Source organism: Calonectris borealis, chromosome 12 (assembly GCF_964195595.1).
Source record: "Calonectris borealis chromosome 12, bCalBor7.hap1.2, whole genome shotgun sequence".
Taxonomy (NCBI): Eukaryota; Metazoa; Chordata; class Aves; order Procellariiformes; family Procellariidae; genus Calonectris; species Calonectris borealis.
Window position 1 is genome coordinate 9,761,814 of NC_134323.1, and position 14,869 is coordinate 9,776,682.

The window sequence follows — 14,869 nt, forward strand, 5'->3', positions numbered from 1 at the left end:
ATGCTTAATATACCCAAGTTTAGTGTTTGAAATACCTAATTGTTCACCATGATTTATCTTGTGCAATAAAAGCACACTCTGAATATGAGATCAGTGTTTAAATAGAATAGCAACAGTACGAAAAGAGTTCAGATGAAGAACATGCACTGAATGATGTTATTCTGGAAGAAAGGCTGAGCCCAAACGATGCAATACTCTCTCATGGCATGTTACAAAATGCTTTCAGCAGCTTTTTTAGATACATCTCTTTTTTCCACATTAATTTCATACATTTTTCCTCTAATATTACACCCCTCTCTGTGCTGAATACCTGCACCTTCTCACAGTTCTGGCATTTCATACTCTTTTACCTCACCTCTTTCTCACCTTCCACTTTCATATTTATTTGGACTAGAACCTGCTCCCATTGCTGGGGAACACTACTCAGAAACAGTGGTCTGGCAGCATGCCAAAACCTACTGCTCGTTTGTCAGTGTGTACTCACCCATCTCGCTCCTGTGAAGAGAACGAACAACTTCTGAGCTTTCCCTGTTTTATGTCCCCGTACTGGGCAGCTCTTGGGTGCAATCTGGAGACTCACTGCGGCCGACCCACTCGATCAATCCACTCAGAAAACGAACACAAAGCTCATGCTGTTAAGGATGAAAGCAAGCACGGGTTAGTGACACAACCTGAAAAAACTGAGACTAGGTAACCCGAATTAAAAAAACAACAACTTTTCCACTGAAACAATGCAACTCCTTCCTTGCTTGGACCTGCTCAATTTTCAGCTACAAAATGCCCTTGCTATCTTCAACCCAACAGCCCACACGCGAGAAGCCACAGAGCTGTCACAGGGCATGTGGCGTTGGTGCTCCGGGAGGCAGGGAAAGGGCTGCCAGTGTGGGAGGTGGGAGTGTATCTGCACCACAAGGTGAGGTGCATCCACAGTCCTGGCAGCAGCAGCTTCCCACTCACCACTACATACGCCCAGCGCCAGAGGTCCAGTGTGCCCTCCTGACGTCCACCATGGTCCTGCACACTCTCCGCTGGACCCCACGAGCGTAAATCACTGTATTTGATTTGCTCATGGTTTTAGGTTTCAAGTTTTATCATGTCTCCTGCTCCAGTATACTCTATCATGCAGAATGGTACACACTGATGACATCATATAAAGAACATTTCAGTGACAAAATACACTGAGAATTTTACAGTTAAGAAGGGGGATATAAATGGAACTACGTATTACATGCCGATCCAAGCCAGAAATTAAAACTCTTACCAAGCTTTGGATCAGATCTTCTAACCACATCTGTGATTATAGTTACAGACCACTGTGAAGAGAACAAGCTATTAAAATCAAAATTGGCTTAGCAGGGAAACCCCTAGAATTTCTCTCTCCCACTGTATGTTTCACCACCACTATTTATCACTGAAAATTAAGAAGGAACAAGCATAATACCTTATGCCTTTGCAGCTCTGAGATCCACAAACAACTGCCAAAGCTTAACACAAACACCAGCATACAGCCTAAAGATAACACGTGTAGTGTTGACAACTACAGGTGTCTTTTTTATTGGGCAGAACACCCCCCCTTTTTTCTTTTTCCTAGAACTCAACCAAGAGCAAATAATTAATATGTATTTATACACAACATCTAAATTTAGCCTCTGCTGTTTACCTGCTTGGTCATTATTGGTTGCTCAAGACTTCAGTTCCAACTCTACCTAAAGGCCATGCAGAGCACTGCACACATGGGACCAGGAGAACAGGGCTGAAGGCCTGAGTAGGGAAGAGCAACGCATAGCAAACACAAAGGTTCTTATGATGCAAACTTGCAACTTTAGAATCTGCAAGCGTGTGTGGTTTTGTGCTCCTTGCACACGACAGCTTTTGCAATGATCACTGAGATTTCTGAGCTGGGACATGACCCTGCAGTGAGGCACATGGGGCTATGAGTCAGGAGCTCCGGGGGCTGTTCCTCAGCCTCCCAAGTGATTCATTCCGAGCCAGCGCCTGTTCCTGCTGAAAACAATAGCAAATAACCAGTATTCCTATTTCAGTGATCAAGCTGCGTATGACCATATATAACTTTCCAAGTTTCAGTTTTACTCTGTGAGCAGGGTACAAACCCTCACACGGTTACTAAAATTCATGCTGCACTTCAAGATCCTTAGAATAAAGTGCTGCACACATGCAAAGCACAGCAGTGCCATCGTGAAAACAAAAGCACATTGACTGTGTATTGCTTCCTTATGCGAAAGGCAGAGGAGCAAGCAGGTCTCAAGGGTGATTTCAGGAATACTTCGATCACTCTGACAATCATTTTGTGGCCAGGTTCCTAGGAACAACTCAAAAAGTGGGTAACTTCCCGCACGTGGGCTGAGAGAAGCCCCGAGGACACAATGACCCTCTGAAACAGGTTTGTCTGGCAACGGTTTCAATGCATGTGGATTAGTGATATTTTGGAAACTGATGTTCTGAAGTTTCAGTCTGTACTGATGGAGCCGAGCAGGGCTCCGATTTCTGCACCATCAGACTTGGAAGCAGCTCATTTCTAAAGCACGCAAATGATGCTGGTAGGGCTTCAGAGATACAAATCAATCACAGCAGTTCATACATTTCTAAAATAGGCTGATGACTGAATCCACCGGGAGCCAGACCAGACAAACATTCATCCCTCTGTGCGCACCACACTCTCACAGAGCATAGGACAGAGGTTATTCACGCTTACAAGTAACGCGTATAATGAACACATGTTGACCCATTCACTCTTTAAGTAATAGGAGTATTCCAAGCTCAATTCAATAAAATCTCCATAGTTAAAAGACATCTTGTCCACTGATGAAATAACCCATGTAGTCAATTAGTTAAAACCACTGTCTATCCTATGATTGCAGTGGGTTCCCAACATCCCAAACTGAATATCAATATGGAGTTTTATTCAAAGTAATTTTATCAAATGCCTGGTTTTTTTTTTTAAAAAACACACATTAAACATACACTGAGCTCAGAATTTAACAGATTTTTGTTACTATTATAATCTAATCTTTTCCTGCAGGCTGTTGTTGTAATTTTGCCACTAGAAGATAATAAAAAGCCATTTTCTCCCCTGCAGAGCTTACCTTTGGCTGACTCAGCTGAGCAGCTGCAGTTTCCTTTACTTGCTTTGAAATTACTGCATTCCAGTTGCGCAAGATATTTCTGCTACTGAGAAACAAGTGGTTTTGGAGAAAATGCCAGAGGCAATAGATCAGATAATGCAACTGGAGCAAGGTGAAGAGACTTTAAAAGCTGGTAATTTGGGCTGCAGCTTTTTCAAGTGGTCCCACAAATGTTTTACTTTTACAACCAGGAGAAAAAAGCTCCTGAGCCTGCCTATCAAATAGCTCTAAAGATTACTGGTTAAACTCTGAGTTTTTATCTCAGTAAGTCATTCAAACAAGGATGTAACAGCTTCCAAAACAGCCAACCAACCAACAGAAAGTCAGCTCTCAAGTGCAACTGGTTAACACTGACTGGATGCCCAGCACATACCTCGAGGCTTCCCTCGCCTTGTGCAGCAGCTGCCTGAACACACCTCCACTTCTGACAGAAGAGGGAGAAAGTAGAAACAACGTTCAAATCCCAGGCTCTTTGGCTAACCCAATGCTACGTATGGCTGACACATAGTGATTACTGCCCAGGTGAGTGTATTGAGAAACAAGAAGGAAAAATAAATCAAAGTACTACATCTCAGTGATAAAGACTATAATTAGAATAACATGACGGCAAAGTCAGAATAATTTTAGCACATAGGGAAAAAAAACAGTTTAAGAGTAATAATCTATGGCTGCTTAGATCTGAATTATTCTGGCAGCTAAGACAAAGTCTGACATATTTAGTTCAGCGCTTTGTATATTTACAGTTAGCTTGATGTAAAAAAGCATTTTGTCGAGGATTCATTTCTAAGCTGGGCAGATCTCCCCAGACCTAGAAGACTGCTTGCAAGGGAGCCAGGACAGAGATGGCAAAAACTGGTCTGCAAAGGCTCTGCCCCTCCTTCCACTGACAGACCACTCAGTCCTGCTCTCCCGCAAGGACAGAAAAGACCCCGCACTAAAGCCCTAGCAATAACCTGAAAATCACTGCTCAGCCCAGCAGCCTGCCCTCTGCAGTGAGCTCTCTTCTCCCAGGTTTTCAGAAGTCTGTTGGCAATGCGACGGCCCTCTCTGTAACCCTCCCGCAGACACTGCCAGGGAGCCATGTACTGCAATTAGCTTAGTCCATGTCCTCATTCATCTGCTCATCTGACACAAACATAAAGTATGAAGAAATAAGGTCTTGGGGAAACTCTTGTGACTGCCCAAGCGCTTTAGCTCTAAAGTGCCCCACGAGCTTCCCAGCCCACATTATTATTACCAAAGAAAATGAAAACCTGGGGAAAAAAAAACATTTCTAATATCTTGACAGGTCCATCAGTTCCCATTAAAAATAGAAAAGCTATTACAGAAAGTGAGCAAGCACCTGAATTATAGATCAGCGCAGGCGCGGGTAGCTCAGGGTTTTGCAGCGCCAGGCACGGACCAAAGCTCAGCTCACCCTGGGGTGCCTCTGGCCTGGGGCGCCCGCAGCGGGTGCTGAGGGACGCCCACGGCCCCAGCTCACCTGTCCCACCACCCTCATGGCAGCAGCACACAGGAGGGGTGCTCAGAGGCCCGTGGCACACGCCGCCGCCGGGGAGGCACAGCCACGGCAAAAGACGCCCCCGACTATCCCCGCGGGGCGCCAGCCCCCGCGCTGACAGGGCACCGGCTGAGGAGAGGCGGCAGGAAAGGCCCAAAGGCGCCTGATGGGCCGCACGGCCCGGGCCAGCCCGCTCACAAACGCTGAAGACCGCGGGCGCCGCGAGGCAGCCCCGGGGAGCGGCCAACGGGGAGCGGCCAACGGGGAGCAACTTAACGGGGAGCGGCTAACGGGGAGCAACTTAACGGGGAGCGGCTAAGGAGGAGCTGCAGCAGCTCGCGCCGGCTCCCGCCCTTCCTCCGCGCAACCGCCCGCCCCGCCCCACAGCGGGGAGGCCGCGCTCGGGCGCCCCCTGGCGGCGCCCCGCGCCGCCCTTCGCTGCCTGCTCCGCTCCGCCATTGGCCGCCGCCCAGCGAGGGGGCGCGGCCCCCCGCGGCGCGCTGAGCCCGAGCGGCGCCCATTGGCCGTCGGGCGCGGGGGCGGGCGGGGCCGCGGGAGCGCAGCCCGGCCCGGCGGCGGAGCGGAGCCGCCTGGCGCGGGGCGGCCGGGGAGCGCGCGCCGGAGGCGGCCGAGGCCCTTCCGCGGAGGTATGGGGCCGAGCGGGGCTGCGGGGGGCTCGGCGCGGCGGCTGGGCGGGCAGCCTGTGCGGAGGGGGAGAGTTGTGGAAAAGTCGAGGGTTTCCGCCGCCGACGGGAGGGGAGCGGTCCGGCGGCTGCGCTCCGCTGCTCCGCCCGCTGTAGGAGAGAGGGGTGGGGGAGGCCGTGCTCGCCGCCGGGAGGGCTCGGCCCTGCGGGGCCCGCGGTGTGCTCTGCCCGCCTGGGACCTGCGCCCACCCACGGGTCTCCCGTCACGCGTGTGCGGTGCCCTGCTCACGGGGGAGCCGGTCTGGACCGAATCGCCGCCTGCCGCCCTGCAGCACCCTGATGTCTGTGCGTGGCCTGAGCGCCGGTTAGAGTGACGATTTATTTATTTTTTTTAGAAGAGACTCTTAAGTAACCAAGTTTGACCGTGTACCAAAACCCCAGAAGTTGGTCCGTGGCGGAGTTGTAAGCGGAATCCCCCACCTTTGGCCATACATCTCTTCAAAGAGGCACGTGGGCTTTCAGGCATTGGGAGAGATGGAGAATTCACCTCTTCCCTTGGTGGTTACCCACCCTTACGGCAAGCCTGTGCGTGTCACTTGTCATGAGCACTTGTCCAGCCTGAGCCTGTAACAGGCGGCCTGACCAAATGCTGTTACGTCAGTCCTGTTGCCTCCAGCTCCAACACCTGAGGCTTCCCTGTGGAGGTCTCTTCCTTCTGGCCACTCACCAGGTTGATGCTGATGAGCGGCAGAGTGGGGCGCAGGAGGTGCACGTGGAGTGCCGCCGTGCCGCACTGCCCGAGGATGTGTGCGTGGACAGAGAGCAGGGGAGAGGGAGGGGGTGAGGCTCTTCCTTGAGTTTCAGGTTTTCCTTCCTTCTGTACAAAGCTGCTTGGATGCCTCTGAGCCTGGGTGGCACGTGCAGGAGCCACAACCGAGTTCAGGCTACCAGCTGCTGGTTTTGGTAGCATCAGTCGGAGCTCCTCAAAAGCCACCACTCAACTGTCCCCTCGCTCTGGCTCTACATGCCAGAAGTCCTGGGCGTGCCGAGCAACAGCAGCAAGCAGCTCAGTAACTCGGCTGGTCCATATCCCACAGGGACTGGTGGCATTTCTCAATCAAGTGACAGTCATTCCCAAAACACACAGGTACTGAATCAGGTTCTTCATGAGCACAGCTGGAAGGGGTTTGCCAGAGCCTGTCTCCCTTGCCCCCAGTCGCCCAGTAGTTACAGCATGCTGGGAAGGAGGGAGAGGTAAGCTGAAATCCCCTTGGGTGGGAAAAGGAGAGGAACTGTGTTTTTCTTGCTCTAATTGCCTACTCTGGATAAAAAAGGTGGCTGCATCCTGCTTACTGTGCTTGGCGAGGAAGAGCTTATGCCAGCCCTAACTCCAGGAGGGACTTCTCAGCTGAGCAAAGCAGAAAGAGGGAGTAAGAGAGCGCTGCAGAGAGATGAGGCTCAGGGCATTTTCTGCTGGCAGACCCCAGCAGTCAGATCTGCTCTCAGCAGGCCGATACTCATGGACCATCCCTTGCATGTGGTATGCATGAGGTATGCAATGGATACCAAGACTGTCAGTTCTGTTTGACAGCAAGAACGGAAGAATCGGGTAGAACAGCTCACTACATTGCTACGCCTAAGCCATAGATACATACAGACTTGAAAAACATACCCCAGACTCGCTGACCCAGAGGCTTAAGTTGAAATGCTCTGCCTGGCATGCATCAACATGGCTGTTTATAATCACAAGTGAACAAGCACTCATTGTTAAAAGATGTGGCTTGCTTTCTTCTGGAGCTGAGTGCAGAAAAAAAAAAGGTTTATTTTTCTTTTGAATATCAGTCGTGTTCACTGAGTTATATATTCACTGCATAATATTTGATCACATGCAGAACAAACGGATCTTGACCAAAACAACTCCAAACTTTGCCATGCCAAAAACTCCCATGAAAAGTATCTCCCCAGTAAAGTGCATCTTCCCCCCTTGTTTCACCTGTGTAAGCTTTTGCCGCACGGGGTGCACATGCATACGTATCACTTGGTAATAAGCACTGTGACCCTGCTGACCTGGCAGAGCAAATTTGAACAAACAGGAAAAAAAAAATTACCAAAATGAATCAAATAGATTAGAATTTATGTCCTCATTTTTATATCTCATCACTGTTGTTCCAAAGTGAGAGCCTCCCAGTAAGAGAGACCATAATAACACTCAGCAGCTATCTTTATTTACCAATTCTCATAGTACTTCCATTCCAAAGCCAAACTGAGTATTATTTGCAGTGAGTCACAATATTAACATGAAATCGGATTGTATGCGGTTACTCAAGCTGAGCGCTATCCAGAGCTCAGGGCAGGACTGATCTGCAGGGTCACCCTCTGCAGATGGCTGTTTCTGCCCCCCTAACTGAAAAGGGAGTGCGTAGAGGGATACAGTTAGTTGTCCAAGTCTAAAGGCAGGCGATGTGAATCCCACCTCTCCTAATTTTTTACTGCTTAGTATGTGTATGTGCTGTTTTCCAGTCATTTACGCCTGAGGGGGGAGAGAGAGAGGGAAGAAAAACGCTCTGCTTTTGCTTCCCCAGGAAAACTCCTTTGGGAAATACCTGAAGCAGCTGACACTTTTAGTCTTAGCAGGGAAGATTTTCCCAGAACAGAGTTAGCTTTTCTTTGGTTAACTCGTGGCATTTTACCTAGGTAACAAACCAGAGGGTGGAGGAATAAGGACATACCCTGCAGGTGGAGGTGTGATGTGTAATGAGAGCTCACTTCCATTTCTTTCACGTTGCAGGATTGTGTCCAGCCCCCTCTCCCTTTGCTCCACGCAGCAAGTCCAAGAGCTTTCCGGCCTGTGCAGAGGCCCAAATCAATACAACAGCTAAAGCTTTCATGGCAGCAGGGCTTGCACTCCTCTTCGAAATGAGCTTGTTTCCTGGCTCTTTGCAGGCACGGCCTTTATATCTGACAAAATGTTTTCATTTCCACTGGGATGCGGTACATGGAGATCCCTAGAAATAGAGTCGTGTTAAGTACCATATTTGCTGGAGAGGTTGGACCATGCTTCTAAAATACATAAAATAAAAGTAAAAGAAGCAGGCTAAGAGCTGGGGCTCCATAACCCAGCGACATGAGGAAGCGAGACTGGTGGGAGCAGGATTAACTGCTTTGGTTTATCCCACTTGGTGTTGCTGGTGCCAAAAATTTTTGACAGTATTTTGTTGCATTCACAGTCTTTCCACACCAAACTTCCCAAGGTGTAATTTCACTTTTTCTTTTTCCTTTATTATTTTGTGTGCTCATCCTTCTCTTTCACTCAAAAGCTCCTCATCCAAAGATTTGCTTGTAGGAAACCCCGAGAGACCACATCCCAAAATAGGTGAGACTCCGGGTATTCATAGTCAGGGAGTTTGGTGTTCAGTTGTGGACCATAGTTTGCCCTGCCTGTTTGTTCTTCAGCTTAATTTGTGGATTTAAGAGGGAGATTAAAAAACACATGCTGCATTGTTGTAATTCAGAATAGATTTGAATGTACGTCCCTGCAGCAGAGCAGCTCCCTTCCATGCCCAGGTCCACCCGGGCTGACAGATCAAGGAGGGGAATGGAGCCTTTCTCCTCTCCCGACGGCAAGTAATAAACCCCTTCACACAACTTCGGCATGTCCTTACGGAAATGGCAGGTTGGTTGGGGCATTGCTTCAGCTGCTGCTGATGGCGTCAGGCCCCTGGATTCCCCCCGTCTGCTGCAGCACGGCCCCCGGTCAGAGCATTGCAGTTAATTGTAAATTGCCCTCCACGCTGGAGAACACACAAGTGGATATGCTTAACACTCTCCAACTCCATCAAATCCATTCTGGTGCTTCGAGGCCCTGAAGATACACATCCTTCCAGAGGAAGCTGGAGGTCTTGGGATCCTCCCTCTAATTTGAGAGAGACCCTGGGTTTGTCCTCTTGTAGTACCTTGTCAGCTTGTGTTCACCTTACCACGTTGGTGTCGAGATGATCCCAACAGTTACCTCTTGGGAGGTAACTCTTGCCATGGAGCAGACAGGGCTGGTGGACGCCACGCTGGCGTCCTTGCAGGCTCAGGCAGGGCCCCAGCTGCTGAAGGTGCTGTCTTCATGGTGAGCAAGAAATCCCCATGCCTGCCGTCACAGAAGCCAGCTCTTCAGGAGCACTGGCCACACAACACTTCTTGCTGAAAGCTGTTTCTGCAGGGTAGGTCGCTTCATGCAGGTCTCCTGGGGCTAAACCAGGGTCTTAGCTTTGCGCAGGACACCCCGGCCTGCTCTGGATTAGAAAATTCTGGGGGCTCCGAGGAATTGACCAGTTTTTGTCAGATAGCTCAGGCGAGACATAAACAGCATGGAGCTGCGGCTCTGTGGTTTCCCTTCTAGCGTACCGAAGGGGTGATTTGGGGTGAAGGGCAAGGGAAGAATGTAAATCATCATTGTCCCAAATACACAGGACCAGGCATGTTGTCCTGCTGCTCTTCCCTTTCCCCTCCGCCCTCCATGGCTACAGGGACTCTGGACAAGGAGGATGGGGAAAATGGTGGAGAGCGGTTCTGCATTAGTGATTGACGAACCGCTAACAGCAACCAGGGCGACACACATCCCTGTGATCTCGGAGCCGCCTCGTGATGGCTGAGGTACCTCGCTGGAGGAGGAAATGACTCACGTTCCCGTGGCCGGCTGGCCGCGGCAGCACCCTGCAGCGCCGGAGGGGCTAGGTGCAACAAAAAATTGAACTTGCAGCACAGACCGCTTTCCTTACTGCAAAACATTTGCTTTCGCTTCAGAGTTACCCTTATCTAGGTTTTTCTATTAAAAAAACCCCAACAGACTATCGAAACCCCAGCTTGTATGAGAAGGAGGGCACGGAGGTGTGGGGAGGGATGAGTGTGCCGCCTTCCGCTTCCCCTTCAGCAGAGATCAGACTATTTTCGGAATGACGCGTCTTGTAACTGGAAGCACCGGCAGCCCTGGCATAGCTGGGGTAATGGAGGAAGGGCTTGGCTTTTGTGGGTTTATTCACAGAGCGGGTGCTCTTTTCTTTTCTTTTTTTCCCCTTTTTGTCACACAAGGAGGACCAGCGGGAACAGGCGATACCGCACTCTGTTTTGTTCCTGCCTCAGCTCTTGCCCAAAATGGTGTTGTGGGGTGCGTGTGTCCGTAACTAATCCTTGAGAAAGCAGGTGTGCAGTCAGAAACAGGAGGCTTGCTCCCGAGACCACAGATCTCCGCCCTGAGCCTGCACCCAGCCCAGCATCAGGTAGCTCCCTGCCGCCAGCACCGAGAGGGACAGAAAGGGGGGGTCCTGGTACCCTTCAGCTGTGACAGTATGGTAACTCCTGAGCAGGTACTTACACCCACCTAAGCGCAGGTTCAGACCAACCGGCTTCCTTTACTATGGGCACACAGTTATACGGGTAAAAAGCGCAGCTGTAATGGAAGAGCTGGCTCTGCCTTCAAGGGCTTCCATTGCTGCAAACTGAACTATCCCAGTTTAGATCAGGTTGTTGCAAAGTGGGGTCAGAAAGTTTGAAAATTTAACTTAAAAAGGTAACAAACGAAAGTGAGGAGTGGTAAGGAGATTACTCGTAACCTCAGGTTGCATTAGGAGCATCTCACCTGTGCATACGTTCGCTACTCAGCCTCACCGCGGTGCAGATGTTTGCAGCTTCACCATTTCTCTCTTATTTTCCTCTCCAGAGCGAGCTGGAGATGGTGGACCATCTTGCAAACACCGAGATCAACAGCCAGCGCATTGCTGCTGTGGAAAACTGCTTTGGGGCTTCTGGACAGCCCTTAGCCGTGCCGGGAAGGGTCCTTCTAGGAGAAGGGATTTTAACCAAAGAATGCCGCAAGAAACCAAAGCCTCGCATATTCTTCCTTTTCAACGACATCCTCGTCTACGGCAGCATAGTCATCAACAAAAGGAAGTACAATTCCCAGCACATCATTCCCCTTGAAGATGTCACTTTGGAGACGCTGCCAGACACCTTGCAGATGAAGAACCGCTGGATGATTAAAACCTCCAAAAAGTCCTTTGTGGTTTCCGCGGCCTCCCTCACGGAGAGGAAGGAGTGGATCAGCCATCTGGAGGAGTGCATCAGGCACCTGCTGACGAAGACGGGCCGGCAGCCCTCCACGGAGCACGCGGCCCCCTGGATCCCAGACAAGGCGACGGACATCTGCATGCGCTGCACGCAGACCAAGTTCTCCACGCTCACCCGAAGGCACCACTGCCGCAAGTGCGGCTTTGTTGTCTGCGCAGACTGCTCCAGGCAGAGGTTCCTGATGCCCCGGCTGTCCCCCAAGCCCCTGAGGGTCTGCAACCTGTGCTACAGGCAGCTGCTGGCAGAAAAGAAGAAGGAGGCGGAGGCAGATGGCAGGCAGCCGGAGCCGATCTGCTCTGCCATCCCGGGCTACGAACCCTCCAGCGGTGACGACAGTGACAAGTCTGACGACGACAAAGCTGACCAGTGGCCAGCAGACACAGAGTTTTATACCTCAGAAGTATCCTGGTCATCTTTCCATAGCTGACCTCCTTGGGAGTTGGTGGCATTTAGACATTGGGAAGCCAACTTCTGGCCTCCAATGCATGTCCTTCTGATGTTTTCTCTGGAGGCCATGCCTAGGAAGGTGGATCTTGGCCCCTGCGTGTGGTGTCTGCCTGGGGAGCCGAGATGGGGTTACCCCTCCGAGAACGTGTCTCATACGACATGAGCACAGATTGCAACAGCTCAGTGAAGAGCACGGACTGGGGCAGAGACCTGCGGATCAGCCTTGGCCGAACAAGCTCACCCTTCAGTGCCTTAGTCGTCTCGACTGCAAAAACAGAGCAATACTAACTTCTTTTCTCAAATACCTTGAGATTGGCTCTTGGAAGAAAAAGGAGCAAGAAATCCTGGAGTTAAACACGCTTGCCTGCTAGCACTGCCTTCCTCTGTCATGGTGCGGGGTGCTCCGGATGCCATTTTCCATGAGCATTGCATCTACGTCGAGATTCTCATTGCAGGCGTGCCAGCCTGGGGGGTAGCCACTCATCCCTGCATGATAAGGTCGGCACGGGCTTCCATTTCTACACCCAGGTCTCTCAACTTTGGAAACACTAAGGAAATGGTGCTCCGACCGCAGGGAGCTCGTACGAGGCTCGGTGTCAGCAGCCTTAGCAAAGTGCTGGAGCATCCAGCTCTCTGGCATGGAAAGAGGCCATTTTGGTGGTACCGGGCCAGGAGGGGAAAGGGGCAGGTAAAATTATACAAAGGAGTGAGATACGGAGGGAGAGACTTACTGCAGTTGACTTAACCAAGTGCAGAGCCGCAGATCTCAAAACCAGGCCATTCCACCAGATTACCAACAACTTGATGAACTCAAGCCTATCAGGTAAAAGGCCAGCCCAGGGAGGACTTGTTAAAAGTCTTGAAAAATCCAGGAAAATGCCCCAAATTAAGATCCTATGCAGTACAGCACTTCACCTTCCACTTCCCTCCCGAGCAGGAGCCCAAGGCATTGAATGCTCACTTGTGGGCTCACCTCACGTCTGTCAGTCTCACGAGTCCACAGTTAAGGTCCTTTATGTACCTCCAGGATTGGAGCCCAAGACTTTACAGTTAACTTGAGATCAACTTTAAAGTTCAAATTAAGTTAGAAATAAACCATGTTTATTCAAGTATTCTATCATAATATAGCGTGGGAGTAAATATACTGAAAATCAGACAACAGCAATTGTTTTGCAGCAGACATTTCTACAAATTCCATTACTACTTTTAGTATATTTTTGTATTGTGTATTTTATGCTCTGGAAAAGGAACATGGCTGGGAGTACACTGCCAATGTTATAAACTGTTTCCTTACCATGACCTGTTCCAAACAGTGCATTATCTGCCAGATAGCCAGACTTAGGATTTTTTAAATTTCAGTTCAAAGTAATCATTCTTACCGTCTTTTGTAAACTGCCACTGTTCCAATGAATTTGTATCACTTGACTGTGTGTGAATAAAGATATGGCCAACAGGAAGAAGCCAGGAAAATATGACAACAAAGCATGTTGTTATTTAACAAGAGTCTTAAACAAGAGCTGGGGTTCGGGCCCGGCCAGCCAGCAGGAGTTCTGACTCCTCAGCCGTGGGGGGAATGCTCTGGGTTTCTATTTACTGCTTGAAGGTAAGCGCGAGTGAAAAAAAAAAGGCCAAATCTGATGTTTCCTTTCTATTTATACCATGTTATCATCTGACTGAGTTTTCCCAAGTCTTTTGCAATCCCCTGCAGTAGTCTGTATTAATTGAAATGGTGTTTTTCCGGTGGGGGCACAGCTTAGAGTGGGTCAACAAACCTTATGACCTAAGCAGATGTTTTTGGGTTTTAAAGCAGTAAGTACACCGAGTCCTGTTTTTCCCATTCCCCTCCAAGCTTAGTTCATAACTCCGCGCAGCAGTGATTGTTTTTATAATGCCTCCCACCCACCAGAAGGGTGTACATGCTATGCAAACAGAAAATGACCTTAAAAATAAACAGCCGTTAGAACGGTTCGCAAGCCAAAAATAGCCCAGCCGCTGAATCCGCGTCCATAGCTGGCGTTCCAGTTCCCTGCTCCTGAGGCGAAACTCCCGGTTTCTTCCTAGTAACTGACTCCAAAAATGTATTCCAGTTTTGAACCTACTCCTTAGTTCTCTTAGAGGTCAGCTTTTCTTTCTCTTATGCGTCTGAAGGTCTTGCTATTATCAGCCCCGGAAGAGCTATAAACTGTTTTTATCCACTAATGAAGGACAGGCACGCCTCTAACAAATGCCTTCTTGTTGAGCAAGAGCTTTTCTCAATCACAGCAGGAAAAAAACCACATAAAAAAACAAAGTCCACCAAAAGCCACCCAGCCCCATTTTTCTATGCATGCTGCAGTTGACGGCCTTTCTGGAAACGCACGCAGCTTCCAGCAACGGGTACATCCCCGTTCCTTACAGGAGGGAGGTATGGAGAAGAGTCAGGGGTGGAAAAGCTGCAACACTCTTGTGAATAGTTGAGAATAAGGGTGACTTGCATCACATACACACGCTGCTACTTTGGAATGTGTTTTGGAGCCAAGGAGGAGCACATGGGCACTTGCACTTCCAGAGGCTTCTTACATGCACGCTGCCTTGTGTGCGTTAGGTGCCTTCTCCCAGAGCCTTCCCCGTTGCTGGCCAGCGGCTCGGCGTTGCTCCAGCTCCGCAGCCGTGCAGGCAGCGCCAGGGTGTCGCGCCGCAGCTGCTGCCCAGCGGGGAGACGCGGGAAGGCTGGGGCTGCCCCAGGTTCGAGAAGATATTTCACATGGAAGCCCCGAGTAACCTAGTGACTCTTAAACTGTTAATGCATATGGTAAAATGAGCCTGCCCAGGAAAACATGGGGAAATTTAAACAAAGCCTCTTCCCCCCCTTCCTGTAGTTTTATTAGCCAAGCTGGGGAGCTCAGCACTGGGATTAGAGCCTGGGGCTCCTGGCCAGCTGAACACATGGGTTTTGCATCACGGGCTGTGCTGTTACAGTCCAGCCTGGAGTCTTCCAGCGTGATTCTATCTCCAGTGCATTAATGGGGCATTTCCTGATG

At 50.0% G+C, this 14,869-nt stretch overlaps 1 protein-coding gene across 1 annotated transcript; it reads left to right on the forward strand.

Moving 5' to 3' along the window:
* Positions 1-5,204: 5,204 nt before the first annotated feature.
* On the forward strand, positions 5,205-13,331 carry PLEKHF1 (pleckstrin homology and FYVE domain containing 1). The gene is made up of 2 exons (XM_075161277.1): positions 5,205-5,291; positions 10,996-13,331. Exon 2 carries the CDS (start codon positions 11,008-11,010, stop codon positions 11,827-11,829), a length of 822 nt encoding a protein of 273 aa, XP_075017378.1. The 5' UTR covers positions 5,205-5,291; positions 10,996-11,007; the 3' UTR covers positions 11,830-13,331.
* Positions 13,332-14,869: the final 1,538 nt, after the last annotated feature.

Coding starts and splice junctions, on each gene's coding strand:
- PLEKHF1 (XM_075161277.1), top strand. CDS start 11,008: ATGGTGGACCATCTTGCAAACACCGAGATCAACAGCCAGCGCATTGCT.